Here is a 21450-nt window from a genome sequence, read left to right as displayed (position 1 = left end):
TACGAATGGGATACTTCAACTCACAACGTCTCATTTGCCGCAGCGACTTCCAAACAAAGGAGCAATTCGTTGCACACTGTCGGTTCTTAAAATAATGAAGATACACTATGTGATCAAACGTATCCGGAAACCACCAGAAGCCGGCCGGAGTGGCCAAGCGATTCTAGGCGCTACAGTCTGGAACTGCGCGACCGCTACGGTCGCAGGTTCGAATCCTGCCTCGGGCATGGATGTGTGTGACGTTCTTAGGTTAGTTAGGTTTAAGTAGTTCTAAGTTCTAGGGGACTGATGACCTCAGAAGTCCCATAGTGCACAGAGCCATTTGAACCCAATTCACAAGAAACATACGTTTTTCATATTAGGTGCATTGTGCTGCCATCTACTGCCAGGTACTCCATATCAGCGAACTCAGCAGCCATTATACATCGTGAGAGAGCAGAATGGGGCGCTCCCCAGAAATCACGGACTTCGAACGTGGTCAGGTGACTGGGTGTCACTTGTGTCACACGTCTGTATATGAGATTTCCTCAGTCCTAAACATCCCTAGGTCCACTGTTTCCGATGTGATAGTGAAGTGGAAACGTGAAGGGTCACGTACATCACAAAAGCGTACAGGCCGACCTAGTCTGTTGACTGACAGAGACCGCCGACAGTTGAAGAGGGTCGTAATGTGTAACAGGCAGACATCTGTCCAGACCATCACACAGGAATTCCAAACTGCATCAGGATCCACAGCAAGTACTATGACAGTTAGGCGAGAGGTGAGAAAACTTGGATTTCCTAATCGAGCGGCTGCTCATAAGCCACACATCACGCGGGTAAATGCCAAACGACGCCTCGCTTGGTGTAATAAGCGTAAACATTGGACGATTGAACATTGGAGCCGGTCGCTGTGACTGAGCGGTTCTAGGCGCTTCAGTCCGAAACCGCGCTGCTGCTACGGTCGCAGGTTCGAATACTGCCTCGGGCATGGATGTGTGTGATGTCCTTAGTTAGGTTTAGGTAGTTCTAAGTCTAGGGGACGTATGACCTCAGATGTTAAGTCCCATGGTGCTTAGAGCCATTTGAACATTGGAAAAACGTTTTGGAGAAACGTTGTGTGGAGTGACGAATCACGGTACACAATGTGGCGATCCGATGCCTGGGTTTGGGTATAGCGAATGCCCGGTGAATGTCATCTGTTAGCGTGCGTAGTGCCAACAGTAAAATTCGGTGGCGGTGGTTATGGTGTGGTCGTGTTCTTCACGGAGGGGGCTTGCACCACTTGTTGGTTTGCGTGACACGATCACAGCACATGCCTACATTGATGTTTTAAGCACGTTCTTGCTTCCCACTTTTGAAAAGCAATTCGGGGATGGCGACTGCATCTTTCAACACGGTCGAGCACCCGTTCATAATGCATGGCTTTTGGCGGAGTGGTTACACGGCAATAACATCCCGTAATGGACTCGCTTGCACAAAATTATGACCTGAATCCTACAGAACACCTTTGGGGTGTTTTGGAACGCCGACTTCCCGTAATGGACTCGCTTGCACAAAGTTATGACCTGAATCCTACAGAACACCTTTGGGGTGTTTTGGAACGCCGACTTCGTGCCAGGCCTCACCGACCGACATCGATACCTTTCCTCAGTGCAGCACTCTGTGAAGAATGGGCTGCCATTCCCCAAGAAACCTTCCAGCACCTGATTGAACTGATGCTTGCGAGAGTGGAAGCCGTCATCAAGGTTAAGGGTGGGCCAACACCATATTAAACTCTAGCATTACCGATGGAGGGCGCCCCGAACTTGTAAGTCATTTTGAGCCAGTTGTCCAGATACTTTTGACCACATAGTGTACATACAAAGGAAAGACAAATAAACTGGTACACCTGCCTAATATTGTGTAGAGCCCCTGCGAGCACGCAGAAGTGCCGCAACACACGTGACATGGACTCGACTAATGTCTGAAGTAGTGCTGGAGGGAATTGACACCGTGAATCCTGCAAGGCTGTCCATAAATCCGTAAGAGCACGAAGGGGTGGAAATCCCTTCTGAACAGTACGTTGCAAGGCATCCCAGATATGCTCAATAATGTTCATGCTTGGGGAGTTTGGTGGCCAGCGGAAGTCTTTAAACCCAGAAGTTCTGTAGCGATTCCGGACGTGTGGGGTGTCACATTGTCCTGCTGGAATCGCCCAAGTCCGTCGGAATGCACAATGGACATGAATGGATGCAGGTGATCAGACAGAATGCTTACGTACGTGTCACCTGTCAGAGTCGTATCTAGATGTATCAAGTGTCCCATATCACTCCAACTGCACACGCCCCACACCATTACTGAGCCTGCACCAGCTGACATGCAGGAACCATGGATTCATGAGGTTGTCTCCATACCCGTGCTCGTCCATATGCCCGTTGAAACAAGACTCGTACGACCAGGCAACATGTTTCCAGTCGTCCAAAGTCCAATGTCGGTGTTGACGGGCACAGGCGAGGCGTAAAGCTTTGTGTCGTCCAGTCGTCAAGGGTACAAAAGTTGGTCTTCGGCTCCGAAAGCCCAAATCGATGGTGTTTCGTTGAATGAATAGCATGCTGACACTTGTTGATGGCCCAGCATTGAAATCTGCAGCAATTTGCGGAAAGGTTGCAATTCTGTCACTCTGAACGATTCTCTTCAATCATCGTTGATCCCGTTCTTGCAGAATCTTTTTCCGGCCGCAGCGATCTCGGAGATTTGATGTTTTACCGGATTCCTGATATTCAGGGTACACTCGTGAAATGGTCGTAAGGGAAAATCCTCTCTTCGTCGCTACCTCGCAGGTGCTGTGTACCATCGCTCGTGTGCCGACTATAACACCACATTCATAACTCACTTAAATCATGATAACCTGCCATTGTAGCAGTAGTAACCGATCTAACAACTGCGCCAGACAGTTGTGTTATATAGGCGTTGCACCCGTAGCGCCGTATTCTGCCTGTTTACATCTCTCTGTATTTGAATACGTATGCCTGAACCAGTTTCTTTGGCGCTACAGTGTATATTCCGATAAACTGCATGTTTGTAAGGTGACAACACTGACATTCGTGCACTGCAATTGACGTTCGTTTTGGTAGTGCAGGAAGTCTGCCAGTCATGCCACTTCATTCAGTCTGTGTACCACATCTTCAACTGTTCAATTAGTTAGACGCAGGTGAAGCAACATGAAACATACATAAGGAATTTCAATAATTATAGGATCGTAGTTACTTTGTTTAAATGTATCGAAGGGTGCTAACGTATTAAATGCGTACAGGGCAACAGTGAGTACCCTTGTGGCGGCATATACGAGCCGTGACACATTACTGGCGAAGACTAACAGTGGAATAAATTATTGTTGATCATGTTTCTGCAGGCTTTCATGAGCTCCGTAAATAGGACGCCAACAGCCGCTTGGCTATCTACATACCTGGGCTACCAAGAAGCGTTATTATGACAACAGTAAACAAGATGGATCAGTAATGAATGGAAGGATGTTATGTGGTCTGATCAGTCAGCGTTCCCCTCATATGAGTCAATGGACAGTTTTCATGTACGGTTGATGCTCATATAAGTTAATACATCAGACTGCCTACTTCACATAGTTTACTGTGGAAGCTAATCGGTGATCGTGTGAGCCGCAATTTGAGGATATTTCGTCTATATTAACCGTATTACGCAAGGAAATAATATTGTCGCGGATAGTGATGATGTGCCTGGCGACGAAGTGGATATGGAACTGCAAATACTGTTCGGTAACTAACGCATAGCCTTCTGCGACAACAACGATGCGATGCAGCGATCCACAGTCTTTAGAGTTCAAACATCATTTGACGAACAAACCCATGAACTTCATTTCTCAGTTTGGTCCCATACCGATATGAATGTTGTCAAGCATGTGTGGACGACTTCAGAGAAAACTATCTGTTAATATTGCCCTTCGTAATTACCACTGACAACAAAACTATGACTACAAAAAATCCATTCCGCTACGAATAGCAGCCATACGAAGGACCGAAGGTTGTTCAGGTGCTTCCATTACCTTAATAATTATTTTCACAATCCGCAAGTCTGGTACTGGGAAAGTTGCACGTGGAATTCGCTAAGGCAAACAAGCAAAATAATTTCCTCTCCAAAGTTGTGGCCACATACCAGACATCAAGTGTGCTGCCGAAATTAAATTATAACCAGATACAAAATATATGCCACTATATTTTACATTACCAACTGAACATGCTCCTCTCTATAACTGAAACCAGAGCTTAAGCATTGATAACAAACTGTCATTCTCTTGTTCTATTGTTTCAGTATATTTTGTGAGTTATGCCTGTTTGCAAAGGCACAGAAACACGAGTAGCTTGCGCCGAGACTCCACCACATTTCTCTTCTGCGAGCGAGAAAACACGGCCTGCAGTTGCTGCAACTGAGTTGGAATAGTGCTTGGTTATAACCAGTGAGATTCCCTTGAGTTGGCGCAGAGGTTAACAAACAGAAATAGAATTCTACGGGAAAGTGTTCTCATCTCCGTACGGTAACACAGATTTAGTATCATTACAGAAAAATTAAATCAGGTTTTTAGACCGGACAAATGAATCCTGCGTGTTGGTTTTAAGAACTCTAGTTTCGACTGGCCGCGTTTTATGATGTATTTATGAAAGAGATCAAATGAGAGGAAGACTCCAACAACGAGATTCCTTCATTATGATCGGAAATAAGGTCCTCGAGTCTGTCGAACGTCTGAATATCTTCGAAGTAGTTTTTCAATAAATAAAAAAAAAACATGTCCGAAGTTCATCGTCGTCTCTAGATTATTACACCACAATCGTAACATCAGCTACCGACATAAATGTTATTTAAACCGTGTCACATTAGTCTCAAAGCTATGACCATTAAATGTCAGTTATGGTGGATCAAACACGGTGTGATGATCTCACGTGCAAAAAAGTATTCAGTCTTTCCAGTTGAAGACCGGTTTCTGGAGCAATGGAGGGCTCAATAAAAATTAAAATAGCATTTTACATTTTGGCACGCAGAAAAGAAACAAACAGCTTTTTAGCAAAACTGCGTAATAGATCATCATGGAGTAGCTTAATCTACGTTGGAACTTTAATAGTGGCAACTATTTATTTACAGCTCGTACAAAATAGATACGTGTTTCAAAGTTTTACTGACCTTCAAAGTAGTTACCAGCATTGTGTATAACCCGTTGCCAGCGATGTGGAAGTTGTAGGATACTCTTAGCAGCGCCAGTTGTGTTGACGGTTCGAGCGGTGCGGTCTATCGCCTGACGAATTTGTAGCACTTCTGAAGCGAATGCGATGAAGTGTTTCCTTTAGTTTAGATATCGAGTTGAACTCACGAGGGCTGAAGTCATGTGAGTGCAGTAGGTGGTATATAGCACTTAGCAGCCCCATCAGTCAAACAAATCAGTAACAGCTTGCACTGTACTAAGTGCTTGAACATTGTCCTGCAAAATGATGGTCAGGTAATGCAGAAAGTGTCATCACTTCTGTCTGTAAGCTGGCCGTAGGTTGTGTTCCAAAAATTAACAGCATAGAGACAGAAGTGATGGCACGTTCTGCAGGACATGACCATCATTTTGCAGGACAATGCTCAAGCACGTACAGTGCAAGCTGTTACCGATTTGTTTGACTGATGGGGCTGCTAAGTGCTATACCACCTACTGCACTCCCCTGACTGAAGCCCTTGGAAGTTCAACTCGATTTCTAAACTAAAGGAAACACTTCACGGCATTCGCTTCAGACCTGCTACAAATTCGTCGGGCAATAGACCTGTCAACACAACTGGCACTGCTAAGAGTATCCTGCCACTTCCACATCGGTGGCTACGGGTTATGCACAATGCTGGTGACTACTTTGAAGGTCAGTAAAGATTTGAAACACGTATCTATTTTTTACGAGCTGTAAATAAATAGTTGCCTCTATTAAAGTTCCAACCCTCGCATAACGAGTCCCATACCTTTTTAAGGTCATACTTATGCAGATGTAATACAATCCTAAACTCTACTTTCGGATAACGAACTAATGGTCGGAAATGAATATTTAGTTTTCTTTATTGATACGAACACCTTTCATCCTACAGCAACAACTTAAGCTCACAGAGCTGACCGCAAGCTTCGGTGCATGCATTACAACAAAAACTGTTTCTTTTACACATTGTAACTGCTGCTCCACCAGTACTCTCAACACGATAGTCTTCGAAGTGTACAGTTCAGTGATAAGTTGACTAGTGCCTATTGGTGAATCTTAAACCACTGAATCCAACACTATATTCACAAATTCTGTTCTGGGAATAATTCTTTGTCGAGAACCATAGCTTGCACGACCCCAATTTTTCAAAAATTTCAATCCAATGAAGGTGACACTTGTGGCGAAACCTCGCTGTGTATATTCATTCGGCTTTCCGGAGACTACATCCTGCCGCAACGTACCGTGAATACTCGACTGCAAGTATATATAATGAGTCATACTCGATCTTCGACAAATCACGAACTGCAAACAGTGATGAACATGCAGCAGTTGCTTGTGATGGAATATAGGCAGTTCACAACAAAGTGGCTCATACGCACTGCTCATTCAAAATCTCGTACACCTAGAAACATTAATTTCCAGTACATGGTTCTTTATCTTTACATCTTCGGTTTATGATTCTCTAGCCTCTGTGTAATTTTGACACCAAAGGTTTCGGATACCCTGGATAATGGACCACTTAAATTTGAAATACAACGGGGACGACGCGATATCGACAAGCGTAGCCTCGGTTATTAGAAAAGATACAGTCCACAACAGCTAGGCTACGTCAGTAACTGCATAACCGATCTACGCCAATGACACTAATTGCAAAAATTATAGCCTATGATGATGATGATGATGATTATTATTATGATTACGATCCTCGTTGACTGTAAATTTCACCTTTATCCCCTGGCTAAGATAGGAGTGAAACGTGACTTCGGAGTTCAGCTGTGTAATCACAAAATGAATCAAAATATAAAAATGCATCTTTTATAATTATTTTATTTTTCATATATGTATCACATGGGAAGGAAATTTGACATGGCTATCAAGGATTCCTTGTTTATTTTCGGCTATTGTCAGAATATCAACAACTTTCTCGAATGTCTCCATTACGAAAAATTCTTGGGTACTTACATAGATCCTCGAAATCACTGATGCTGTTGAGAACAGAAAGGGACTTCACAGGTCGCAGGCAACTCAAGAAAGCTGCGAAAGCAATGGGCATATTGTATACTGGAAACAGGACATGTCTTGAAGAGGAAAAAAAAAAGAACTGGTTCTTAAATCCTTTAGTGAAAATGCAGTCCTGGATTCATGTATAGACACAGAGGCGTCAGATGTCATTTATAGGGAGACAGTGTTCCATAGACTTCCAACTGTCGTCGTAGTTGGTCAAGGGATGTTGTTAGTAATGTGTATTTAACCACACACTGTTACTGTGCCCACGCTCAGTTGGAAATATTTGTAGGTTTGGTTCTATAACTGACACGCGGACCCGGACACCTTGGAGAGTGCAACGGGAGCGCGAGAAGAGTTTTGTAGGAACGGCAACAAATTCGACTGCACTGTTCAATGTTCCTTCAACACACGCCACAGACATAGTCATTATACGCCGTGTCTATCCACACAACTATGATCGAGCTTCTTCATTGCCTGAAGCACTCAGGTAGTCGCAGCTCTGCTGTTCGCAAACGAACGTCACCGACGTAGAGGCATATGGCTCTAGTCACTAAACAGTACTTTCCGTCATTCATTCCTCTATCCACGTCTTTTGCTAAACCAGCTGCAGGTTGATGAACTGTGAGGTGACCCTACCCATGCTTGTAACTCAGGTGACTCTTATGGAACCAGTGCTACGAGGATGCCCTCCTTCCTTCGACTGTCGGTTCCAACAGTGACCCTTAGCTGACATTTCGCGTCCAACATCTTGCCGGGTCTTCGGGTCCGCTACAGACTTTCCTTCAGGTCCACAATATGACCTCACTGATTTTCAGTTAATTCCACGAAATGTGTTCTTGTGAATGACTTGACACGTCTACAGTGTTTTCTGAAATGTAAGATCCTCACACGAGAACAGACCACATTTTCAGTAAATCCCATACTGTTGTGCGGACTCCGAATTTCCATATTTCGTACGCGGGTCCTTCATTCACTACTCCGTCAGTCCAAAAAGTTTCGAGATTTGATTAATAAAAAATAAAGAAACATTAAAGTACGTGCTTTGGTGTTCTAAAAGTCTTTCGTCACTTGGGTACAACGCACAGAACGTTCATCCAACCATATGAAACTGTCAGAGAAATCCTCTTTGGGTTGATGTTCAACTCACGTGTCACATTCGCACTTCCTTCGGCCTTGGCGAAACTTCAGAGATCCAATCTGCACTTTATCGTTTTGTGGTACGTTCGTATTGATAACACAAAGTTTCGACACCCGTGACGATTTTTTCCAGAAATGAACTCCCCACGTTCACGTTTCATTTCACTCAAGTCGCGGCAGGCGTCCACGTGTCTCCGTTTTTGTTCAGACGTCAAAGAGGACAGGACAAACTTCGCACACTTTTCTTTTCCTCAAAACATTCTGGAAAAAGACTTGAAGACTTCATTTATGGATTTTCGGTTCGTTATCCCATTGCAATTTCCGACACAACAACGCTGACACACTATGGCTACACGTCCATTACTTAACACTACCGGCTCACAACTGACTGGTCAAATGCACATCTGTTGTTTACAGTTTTCAGTTCAAGTTGATCCGTTGTTTCTGCACTGACATTGCTTATAGGCCAGGAATAAAATCAGTCTCGGGACGTTTTCGACGGACGGTGTACACTGTTCTCGGTCAATGCCACAAGCATACATGTTCCCACGTCGTGTCTTTGCAGCTATTCATTTTCTTGTTTATTTTCCACAAGTGTACTTTGCTCATCACTTTCTAGTCCCAGTCCAATGTATTCATCCTCAATGTACAGGCGAAACTGTGATTGTTGCAAAGTTGTGAACGTTTGAAACACTTCGTTTAACAAAGTAGTAACTCCGTTGTTAAAATGTGCATGTACATGTTGCGATGCAGATAACACACCAAAGAACACCTGGTTTTGCGCTTTTCTGTCTTTCTTTGAGTCGTAGATGATATAATTTGTATGTCCTCTTTCAGAGTTACGTTCCATCCATACTAAAGATATGTTGACATGGAGAATCACCTTAAAAAGGTTTACACTCCACAAAGTGCATTGCTTTCGCGTGCAACTGCCGCTCCCTTGATCATATATCCTACAAAGAGATATCTCCATCATCATCATCATTTTCTTCTTCTTCTCCTCGAGAACCAATATCAAGTGTCTGAACAATGATAAATTAATTGTGAAAAGATGTTAGCCGTTATTATTGCAGTTGTAGAGGTTTGGGCGTCGAACGTAGTAGCCGCTAACAAACTTTGATGCTTTCCATGTGACACAGGCGTCCGTCCCAAGCACCAGTCCCTACCAACAAGGGGCATCGCATCCACTTACCGCAGCATCCGGAGCGTGCGCGTTCGGCGTAGAGGGCGGCTGCGGCCGGTACGGACAGTTCGCCTGCAACAAATGACAGATCAGCAATCCCTGTTCCTTATAAATCAAATTTATTCTTATTATTTGCAGTTGCCAAACCTTTACTACAATTGTGTAACTGAAAATTCATTTACGTACGCAAAGCAACAATGGGAATGAGCGTGCGCGCGTGTGTGTGTGCGTGCGTGTGCGTGTGTGTGTGTGAGAGAGAGAGAGAGAGAGAGAGAGAGAGAGAGAGAGAGAGAGAGAGAACTGACAAACTCCATTAAATACAACCACTCGGTGCATACACTTTTGAGTTGGCGGTCTAGGCACTGTAATTATCACCGAACAGTAGAATGTGGTAAAATGGCTCAAGTCTTAACAGCTGCAAATACAGATTACTATCCTGGTATTTACTTTTCACGGGAAAAACAGCGGAAATCAATAGCGACGAGCAAGAGTTTTACAATGGTAAATTTTACTTGGGAGATTCCGCAGACTTGTTGCGAAAGCGTACTCATTTATTTACGCTGACTAAGCCCTTATTTTTGTCCTATCACTTACAAAAATTTTGCGTGTGGTATTACGTAAGAAGCGACCACGGGCCGGGTCAACTTACAGGATCAATGTGCGATGAACATGCGCAAAGCGCCCCTCAGAACACACTGCGTCGAATCGCAATTTCAGACGGGCATGCCATCGGCGTTTCATAATTCGCTAGCGTTCAGTACAAGTATCATCTGTGGACTCAGTGACACGAGTAGAATCTGTCTCTGTCTCTCTCGCTCACACACACACACACACACACACACACACACACACACACACACACACACACACACAAAACGATTTGCAGAAGGGCCCATAGAGGACTGATGAATTGTGGAGGGACTGAGAGTTGATCCCCAACGCAAATAAATGTAACATACAGGGAATAAATAGGGAAAAGAAATCCACTTCAACTACACTACTGATGACAAACTGCTTGAAACAGCAGCCATAATAAAATATCTAAGAGTATTTATCCGGAGCCACCTCAAGTTGAACGACCAAATAAAGCAAATGGCATGAAAAGCAGATGACAGACTAAGATTCATAAGAAGAGTCTTAAGGAAATGTAATACATACACTAAAAAGTGGCTTATAAAGCTCTTGTTCGACCGATTATTGACTACTGTTCATCAATCTGGGATCCTTACCAGGTAGGACTGATAGAAGAGATAGAGAAGATCCACGGAAGAGCGGCACGTTTTGTCACGGGAGCGTTTCGTCCGCGTGAGAACATTACAGATAAGCTGGTCCAGAGGGATCATATACACCGTCTTAAGCGGTTCATCAATGAATGGAACATGTCAAGCTAACGTAAACAGATGTACAATTGTACATTTTAATATATAGCGTGTCTTTTAACACTTAAGACGCATATGTGAGCGCTACATATACAAACATGGCTATGTGCACAAGGTGCTTTGTAACTCTGAACATTTTATTTCTGACAAACCTTCGCATAATGTGCTATTTTTATCCACTAATATGTCAACTTGGCATGAGGTTCCAACCCAGAATGAACACATTTAGTAATAAAAATTTTTGAAGACCAGAAGATGACAGCACAGCCTGTCGAAATCGGTTGCCGAAAATAAATAAGTACATCTATGTCTATATACACATTCCGCAAGCCGCAGCACGGTGAGTGGCGGATGGCACACTGTGCTACTACTAGTGGTGTCCTTTCCTGTTCCACTCGCAGACAGAGTGAGAGAAAAACGACTGTCTATGTGCCTCCGTATGAGCCCTAACTTCTCGTATTTTATCTTAGAGTCTCTACGCGAAATGTATGTTGCCGGCAGTAGGATCTTCCTGCAGTCAGCTTCAAATGCCGGTTCTCTAAATTTTCTCAGTAGTGTTCTCAGAAATGAAGGCCTTCCTCCCTCTAGTGATTCACACTTGAGTTCCCGAAGCATATCCGTAACACCTGCATGCTGATCGAACCTGCCGGTAACATATCTAGCAGCTCGCCTCTGAACTGTTCCATATCTTCTTTCAATCCGACCTGGTGTGGATCCCACACACTTGAGCAGAACTCACGAATAGATCGCATTAGCGTCCTACATGCGGTCTCCTTTACAGATGAACAACACTTTCCTAAAATTCTCCCAATAAACCGAAGTCGACCATTCGCCTTCCCTACTACAATCCTCACATGTTCTTTCCATTTCATGTCGCTTCGAAACGTCACGCCCAGATATTTAAACGACGTGACTGTGTCCCGCAGGACACTACTAATACTGTATCCCAATATTACGGGTTTGTTTTTTCTACTCATCCGCATTAACTTAGATTTTTGTACATTTAGAGCCAGCTCCCATTCATCATACCAACTACATATTTTGTCTAGGGCATCTTGTATCATCCTACAGTCACTGATCTTCCGACATCTTCCTGTACACCACAGCATCATCAGCGAACAACAGCAGATTGCTGCGCACCTTGTCCGCCACATCAATTATATGTATAGAAAATAGCAACAATCCTGCCACACTTCCCTGAGGTGCCCCTGATGTTATCCCTGTCTCTGACGAACACTCGTCGTCGAGAACAACATACTTGGTTCTACTACTTAAGAAGTCTTGGAGCCAGTCAATATCTGGGAACCTATTCCGTATGATCGTACCATCGTTAACGGTCTGCAGTGGGGTACCATGTCTAAAGGTTTTCGAGACTCTAGAAATATGGAATCTGAATGTTGCCCTTCATCCATAGTTCGCAGTGTATCACGTGAGAACAGAGCAAGTTGGGTTTCGCACGAGCGACACTTTCTAATGCCGTGCTGATTCGCTGATATGAGCTTTCCAGTCTCTAGGACTGTTTTATTCGAACTCGGAATATGCTCTAGGATTCTGCAGCAAATCCATGTTGAGGATATTGCCTTGTAATTTTGAGGGTCGGTTCTCTTACCCTTCTTATATGCAGGAGTCACCTGCGCTTTTTTCCAGCCGCTTGGCGCTTTGCGCTGGTGGAGAGATTCCCGGTAAGTGCAAGTAAAGTAAGGGGCCAATGACGTAAAGTACTCTTTATAAAACCGAATTGGGATTCCACCCGGACCTGGCGACTTATTTGCTTTCAATTCTTTCAGTTATTTCTGTACGATAGGGATGCTTATTCCTATGTCATCCATATGTGCGATGGTCAAACGACGGTACGTTTGTACAATTCTTCTGGGTGAACAATTTCTTAAACGTGGAATTTACAACTTCGACCTTCCTTTTGCCATCTTCTACTGCCAAACCAGACTGATCAACGAGTGACTGGATGTAAGCCTTAGACCCGCATAGCGGTTTTACATAGGACCTCCTCATTATCGGCAGTAACTTTCTGAATTTGCTATTTGGTTTCTGGCACGGATCGAAGTTCATGACATGTGGCCGGGAATTATTCTGTGGAATACACAGTGCAGTGAATACACAGAACTGCCGAATTTGGGGAACTGTTAAACCGCGTGTTGTACACGACTAGCCATTGCTTTCGTCGCATGACTGTGTGGTGTGGATTCATAAGCACCTTTATTCTCAGTCTGTTCTTCTTTGAAGAGAATACACCCAGAGGGACTGTCAGGTGTGTTGAGATCTGCGAGTTATCGAGACCTCCTTGTATAGCAGGTGTGCTTTGGGAGAGTGCAACTGTGTGGAAACCAAGCCTGCAAGATCACCTGATATGTATCCATGTGACTTTTGGCTCTGGCATATTTAAAAGATCTGATCTGAAGGCCAGTATACAGGAACACGTTGTTCAGATCCTACCGGAGCTGCTGCGAGCAACTGCTGACCGCGTCGTTTTACGGATAGCCCGCTGCGGTGGTCTCGCGGTTCTAGGCGTTCAGTCCGGAGCCACGCGACTACTACGGTCGCAGGTTCGAGTCCTGCCTCGGGCATGGATGTGTGTGATGTCCTTAGGTTAGTTAGGTTTAAGTAGTTCTAAGTTATAGGGGACTGATGACCATAGATGTTAAGTCCCATAGTGCTCAGAGCCATTTGAACCATTTTACGGATACAGGTATCTTCTCGATGACGCCGGTGCTCAAACTGAACAAACTGTATAAGTGGACATTTACAGTAAAAGCAAAATCATGCCTTTCTCGCCCGTTTGATCTTTCCTGCTCACGTTCTGTTCTTAATCCATGACATACGAAAACATTTATATTACTTCACAGAGCCAGATTTGCACCTGGTGACCGAAAGTGGAATTTTCTTTTCAACGTAAATCTATTCCGCATTGACACATCAGAATATCTATCCAGTTTCGCATAATTACAGTCCGCCCCGGACCTCCGTGTGAGTAGCTGCAGTTTAATTACAACCATCCGGAACGTTCTGTGGGTGTGTACATTTGTTGCGATATTTCATCTTACACCAGTGTACGAAAACGTTATTAACATTCTAAATCTTTATTCTTCATGTCTACATACTTGCAGCCCTCTGCCGCTAGGTAAGTGTAGCGTGTAACATGGCGGTGCGTAACGTAAACATGTCGGTGCGCGAGAAACAAGGTGCTGTAATCGACTTTAGAATTCGAGGAGTTAGCCCACACATGGAGCACCCCTCCTGCAGCATGATAATGCCAGACCACACACACGAGCGCTGCAATAATCCGACGCCTTGGATTCACTGTCATCTATCATCCTCCTACAGTCCCGACTAGGCCCCATCCGATGTTCATCTGTTTTCAAAACTTAAAGAAAACCTTCGACTTCATTTTGACATTGATGAAGCGGTGCAAGCAAAGGGGAGGTGGTAGCTCTGTCAACAAAGTCAAATATTCTACAGTGACCGTATCAACAAACTGATCTCTCGTTGGGAGAAATGTGTTGGTCGTCAGGGTAACTACGTAGAGAAATAAATACGTGCAGCTCTCCATGCTACTCTATCCTGTGCAAGCTTCATCATCTCCCAGTACCTACTGCAACCTACATACTTCTGAATCTGCTTTTCTCCTCGTAACGACGTCCTCCTGAGTAGTCTCCGCCCGGAGATCCGAATGGGGGACTATTTTACCTGCGGAATATTTTACCCAAGAGCACGCCATCATCATGTAACCATACAGTAAACCTGCATGCCCGCGGGAAAAATTACGGCTGTAGTTTTCCCTTGATTTCAGCCGTTCGCAGTACCAGCACAGCAAGGCCGTTTTGTTGTGTGTTACAAGGCCAGATCAGTCAATCATCGAGTCTGTTGCCCCTGCAACTACTGAAAAGGCTGCTGCCCGTTTTCAGGAACCACGCGTTTGTCTGGCCTCTCAACAGATACCCCTCCGTTGTGGTTGCACCTACGGTACGGTTATCTGTATCGCTGAGGCACGCAAGCCTCCCCACCAACGGCAAGGTCCATGGTTCATGGCAGGGGGGGGAGGGGGGCGGGGGGACGAATAATATATATGTAGAATGTTAGTGACTTTTATTTTACTTAAAAAGCTTTAAGTGTTTTCACACACAAAATTCACAGGCATTACTTTCCAGCACACATTCGTATCTTTCTGCGGTCAGTGTCACATAATGATTGCTGTGTGTGTCCTCTGTGAGTCGTTTTTCTTGAGGGAAAAATATAATATAGCATATTCTGCAAAACGATATGTTATATTCCTTTCACTAAAGAACGATATCACTCTTCTCTTGAAATTTTCATCGAACATTTTTTGTTATGAGGTTCCCTCGATCGATAGTCACTAGAAATTTCGAGCTGCTCATTGCTTTTTATCATAATTGTAAGTAACAGAAAATTTTAGTTCACCTACCGATAGACACTGCCTGACAAAAAAGTGAAGCATACAGAAGATATGGTCGGACTTCAATAAAAGTTCGAGGACGTACACACCATCAAAGGGTGCGTAGATTAGAATTGCAATTCTCGTGACATGTAAAAAGGCCACCAGAGTGCATTAGTGTCGTTCATGTTTAGTGTTTTCACTAGGCCTGTAGGGTATATATGGGGCGAGAATAGCATTAGATACCGTGTGATAAGTGTCAAGGACACATGGAAGCCGCGTTCTCGACAGACAGCATTATCACCGCCTGATAGGATTTGAAACGGGCCTCACTGTGGGTCTCCATTCGTCCGGGTGATCGAACTGCGCAATAACCAGATTTATGGGGCATTCGGATGTAACAGTGGCCTGGTGTCGGACCACGTGGTAATGTCAGACTAGGCATACTTGTCGCCAAGCTTCCGGTCGACCACTACAAGGGAGGATCGCCAAGCACATCGTAACCCCTTCACATCTGTGCCTGCCATCCGAGAACAACTAATGGACTCCCTGCAACGTTTTGTGTCATCTTGCACCATTGGTCGGAGACTAGCATGACCTGCTGATTAATGGCATCGCATTATGTTCAGTGATAAATCGTAGTTCTGCGCTACCCGGATGTCCATCGTCTGCGTTTGTCGGCAACATAGGGAGAGCTTCCATTCTTCCAGTGTTTTGGACGGGCACAGCAGTGTCTTTCCTGACGTCATGGTGTGGGGGGCCACCGATTACGCGTTGAGGTCACGGTTGGTAGTGATTGAGGGAACTCTGACAGGACAACGATTCGTCACGGACATACTGTGTCCTAGTGTGTTACCTCTCATGCAACAGTATTGTGGTGCCATTTTTCAATAGGACAGTGCTCGTTCACACATACCACATGTGCCTATGAACTGCCTGCGTGATGTTGAGGTACTTCCGTGGCCAAAACGATCTCCAGATCCGTCCCCGACAGAACTTGTGTGGGACCAGCTCAGAGGCTAACTCCGCACCAGAGCCAGTATTCAGAATATCGAAGAGCATTTATAATAGTTGTGGGGCAGGTTGCCTCAGGAGACGATACAACGGCTTGACATACTTCCCAATCGAATCTGTGCATGCATCCATACAAGGGAGCGATGGTGCAACGTCATATGATTAGTGGGCTCCTACTACCAAGAAACATTGTAATCACTGGAATAACATCCCATACCCTCTCAAGCTGTAGAGTATAATTTCGATTCCTACATCTCTTCTGGATGTTTCTTGTTAGGCTGTGCATGTTTACCAATTCCGTATGCGGTTTGCGATTACTTTGGAAGTTAAACAACGCCGAACCTGATCGCTAGTATAGCTGTCACGGAATTACCCACATCGTAAATCAGTCTCCCCCTCCCCCAAAAATATAGTGGTCAAAATAAATGTTGCCTGTGTCAATACTGGGCATAATAGGAAACAAAACTGATTTTGTTGTGTCAAGTACAGTTATAATAACACAAAAATAAAGATAAAACTCATTTCCACTTGGCAAACATAAACAAAAATACTGTACGAACACTGCAAACACTACAGTTTCTTCTCACTCTCATCTTGCGTAACACATTGCTTAAGAATCAACTGGTCCTCCTCTTTATTGGAGAGACTTCTGAAGGTGATGAAGAATACTCCTTACCAAATTGCCCAGATAAGCCTGTGGGATATTATCCTATTCCTCCACAGTGGCCTCTATGATGCTCTGTAAGATCTCTGGTGGGACAGGACGATTGCAAACCGCTCGTTTTATCATGATCCATGCATTCTCAGCGCAGCTGTGATCAGGAGATTATGGAGGCCATTCCATGTCACTGATTCTATGCTCCACTAGGAAGATGTTCAGAAGATTGTGACGAAGTGTGTAATATCGTTCATCAGCATGAATCCAACTCCAATATATTCACTAAATGAGCAGCCCAAAGTCAAATTCCGCTAAATGCATTTTTTGTCTATTTTGAATTGAGCACATTACCATATGGATTTTTTCAGCGCCTACTCGACGGTATACGTTTCAGGGTGAACAGGGAGAAAATCCCGCTAGAAATCGTTGAAAATGGTTGTAGAAAATAGTGTTCGGTTGCAAAGGCCGGTAACTGCACTTTGTCTTCGGGTACAAAGCCTGCTAAATGTGCAACTTTTGCAAGACCCGGCAAGTCCAATAGGCATGGTGGTCGACGTGCCATGTCTGGATGCGAAGAACACCAACTGACATCAAACTTACCAATCTAGACATTCAAAGCTACATTTCACCCTGTTATGATTAGAAGCGATATTTTTCTTATTCAGTGCTAAGTTGGCTGCGGTGTAGCGAATACGTACGCAACAATGAAGCTCTCTCTGCAGATGCATGTCGAAATATAAGCCAGTAAGCACACTTCAGCTGACCAGCGGAATAACTGAAATAGTAGGAATTCTTCAAGAAGTCGGACCCATCGTAGTAGTTCCAAATGACCAGGAGGCCGAGGACGACGGTCCCTCGCCGAAAAGGAAGAGGCGTCCCGATCAGTGGAAAAGAAATGTTTCCAAAACAGAAAGGTAAGAACATGAAAAGTATTATTAAAGCAATGTCATGCAACGAAGACTGTGTTGACACTAATTGTTATGACATTTGCGGAAGGCTTAGTGAAAGTTGATGGTAACTGGCATTTCCAGATTCAAAAAGCCAAAAAAGTCATGTTCACAAAAAGCAAAACCAGGAAGATTTGTCTAGTTTGCGGAGAGCCTTTCTTCAATTTTGAAGCTTTAAATGGGAAAAGCATCCTGTAGAGGGGAAAAAAATTTCAGCAAAGGAAATGGCCCAACACCAATCACAGCTGGTGTAGAACTTTCAGTAACAAACTCGGTGACGTCAAAAGGCTTTTGAAGCTCCACTTCGATGAAGACTGGAAGGCCAATGACAAACTCAAATTCTACACCGGGGGCTTAGACAGGCAGGAAGGCACTCTCAAAGTCACCCCTGCCGCTGCCAATCCTCAGAACGAGGAAGCAGCCGCAAGAGATTTTGAGTTGATGGTCAGCGTTGAGGGCGATGTCACTTACAAGCTATTTTCCGCCAATTTCATATACGAAAAGTTTTTGCTGTTGTTTTAAATGAGATGTAACTTTCCGCCATATTTATTATTTTCTAAAATTTTGTCAATATTTTACTAAGATGCAATTTGGAGCTTATTTCATTTTCTACAACATCTTGTGATGTGAAAAGCACGATGGAGTATTTTTTTTTAAACCTAACGTTGAACATTTATTTTTGTCTTCTTTTTGACGTTAAATAAGTCAGCTTTTCCTGGAAGAATAATGTCGACTTCGTATTTTTATATGCCAATTTTGTATATTTTTTTGACTTGTCTTTAATATAAAACGTATTCTGTTTATATTCGCAATAATTAAATTCCATCCTTTAATATAAAACGTATTCTGTTTATATTCGCAATAATTAAATTCCATCCTTTTGTTATTCCTAACATATCATATCACCGAATGGCGGGTTTTGCAACCGAATGTTTGCTTCGTAATTGGATCCATACGCTTTGCAAAACCCTGTAACTGCGTAAAAAGGGTGTAAAAACCGCTAAGCCAATACTTCACTCAAGATTTTATTGTATAAAACATAATCGCACATTTCAGACATTAATACAATGTAATTATTTTTTTTACTTATCTTTCGAAAAGAAAGTCTTCAATAGTTTGAATGAGAAGAGTTTTTCGCGATTATCTCAGTTCATGCAGTTAGCGACTTTTGTATGTGGGCTACTCAAGTGGAGTCACGATTAATGCAAAGATGTCGTCGCGATACTTCACCCCCAGTCATCCTCCCATGTACTGACACAAGGGGTGTCCTGCAGCCATACACGTCTCCATCCCATAACATGACTGAACAGCACTGATTAGGGTGACGGTCTACATGAAGGTTAGGTTGTAACAGTTGTCCTCGTTGCCTCCACATAAAAATGTCAGTATTTTCACCGTGGAGACTGATACAGGTATCACACACACACAAAAAAAACACTGTGTCCCACTGCTGTCTAGTCCACAAAGAATGGTTTCGTACTCATGCAACATTAGCCCCTATCCGAACCCAATTTAGAGGATGAGCCTTGACAGGTCATCTGGCACGTAATCCGTACTGATGGAGCCATTTGATATCGTTCGTGTTGAACCTGCACTCCTGCAGCTGTTTGAAACTGCCACGCACACGTACTGCACTTTGTTGAGGGTTTCTGCTTGCCGTTATACGCAGATATTGATCCCACACACCTGTTATTTTTCTTCCGTGTCCACTTCTGTGACAATCCCCAACTGATCCTGTCACTAGAAACACATTCCAGAATCTAGAGACATTACTTTGACCCGCAGCGCCAGTCTTGTAATTGTAATGTCCACCTGTCTCGTCCCCTGCTCCATTAGTGTGACTATACGGAGCCTCTGATCGTATGTTAACTATTGTCCAAAGCATCCTGCAGCAACACAAGTCTCGTAATGACACACAGTAGAAGTACTGCAATGTTTACAGATGACACAGTTGCCACAAACTGCACATACTGCCCCTTCGTATTAGAAACGTGAGCTGTTTCCGCTAGAATTACATTACAAACAAATAAATGAGTTGAAATCATAACGTACTGCTGGATCACAGCGTTCAGTATTAAATTTTCAGCAATATGTGACATTTATTCTGACCCCTGTATTTTGCTTCCTACTAGTGATTTGTAGTTCCCTGTTCATCGAGTGCACCGATTATTCCGGTAGTGACTTGTTCTAGTCTCGAATGTGGTGCACGCTCTGTAGTACACCTAATGTAACAGCACCCACATATGAGAAAACATCCAAGGCATCCGGCAAAGTGGCTGAATTCAATTCTTCATCATACTGAAAGAACTGTCCACATTACACAGAGAAGCAACTGTAATGAGGAAAGGTAAATGGTGTTTAGCGTTTAACACAGATACAAAAAAGAGGGAAGATTAATAACAACGAAATCACTACGAACGGAGCAGAAGCTCGGGTTGGGTAAGGGAGGAAAATCGGCTACTTCTCTTGCAAAGGAACCTTCCCAGCATTCGCGTTGCAGGATTTGCAGGAACGATGGCAAAGCTAAATCTGGACGGCTGGATGGCGCACAGAATTCCGTTCCTCTCTGATCAGGATACAGGCGTAGGGCTATGTTTTACTTTTATAGCTGGTTTTTGAGGTAAATGATATCCGTCTTCGGGCTAAGATGTGCGCCAAGAGGAGAGACAGTATATTTTATTTAGATAAGGGGTTCACATAGACGTTCCTAGTCTTCACCACGTGTAACCGCCAGTTTTTTGAACGGTTCTTCATTTTGTCTATCGTTCATTTTGGTATCATTATGCTAAGTGCTCAAAAACAGGTTCTGCACCACCCCATGACTTGCACGGAGCTTGTTTTTTATCGGCGACTTCTTTCTCAATACTCTGTCTACCGCAGGAAATCGTTACACAGGGTGGTCAGAAACAGTTTGAAAAATTTGTAAGCGGGTTGCAGGCTAGGTTGTACTGAGTAACAACTGTTAAGAAAAAAATCGTTACGGTGCGCCGTTTCCGAGTTAATTAGCATTGAAGTTTAAAAAAATGGGGCCGTTGCGCGCGCAAATTCAAGGGTCCCTGAAAAAATGGTGTCGCCAAACTTTTTCTTCGTTTGGTTTCCTAAACCCGCATTGGATATGGGACGATAGTAAGGACTAAATTCGAGCCAGAGGCTGAGCAGTTTGGTGCGCTTTTCTGACTACCCTGTATACAATATAAAGTCACCTGTGTGTTGGAGGTAGAAATAAAGCTGCGTTCTCGGTGCAGTTCAGCAGAGCGCGTTGTGAACGAGACAACGTGCCTTGTCTACAGTGTCAGAGGGTTATGTTCCCTCTTAGGGAAATAGCGTTACGTGAGGGAAACCAACAAAATTTAAGAATTGTCTACCACATTGAAGAGGCCACCATGGGAGCAGCTGCCGAGCGTCGCTCACATACGCACCAGTGACGTCTGCGTCCTGAATTCTGAGTCGATTCTCAGTTTTTAAAGGATACTGCCGGACGTGGTGAACGTAGCTAGCCTCGGCCTACGC

The 21450-nt window shown here is 43.9% G+C and overlaps 1 protein-coding gene across 1 annotated transcript in view; it reads right to left on the bottom strand.

Moving 5' to 3' along the window:
• LOC126470823 (nascent polypeptide-associated complex subunit alpha, muscle-specific form-like) overlaps positions 1-21450 on the bottom strand; it is a 269583-nt gene that overhangs the window by 182373 nt on the left and 65760 nt on the right. Inside the window, exon 4 of the mRNA XM_050098834.1 lies at positions 9544-9606. Coding sequence (XP_049954791.1) covers positions 9544-9606 — 63 coding nt within the window. The remainder of the gene's footprint in view (positions 1-9543; positions 9607-21450) is intronic.

Source organism: Schistocerca serialis, chromosome 3, assembly GCF_023864345.2.
Source record: "Schistocerca serialis cubense isolate TAMUIC-IGC-003099 chromosome 3, iqSchSeri2.2, whole genome shotgun sequence".
NCBI classification, from domain to species: domain Eukaryota; kingdom Metazoa; phylum Arthropoda; class Insecta; order Orthoptera; family Acrididae; genus Schistocerca; species Schistocerca serialis.
The sequence above is the reverse complement of the archived record's forward strand: the minus strand, read 5'-3'. Positions and strand labels throughout refer to the sequence as shown.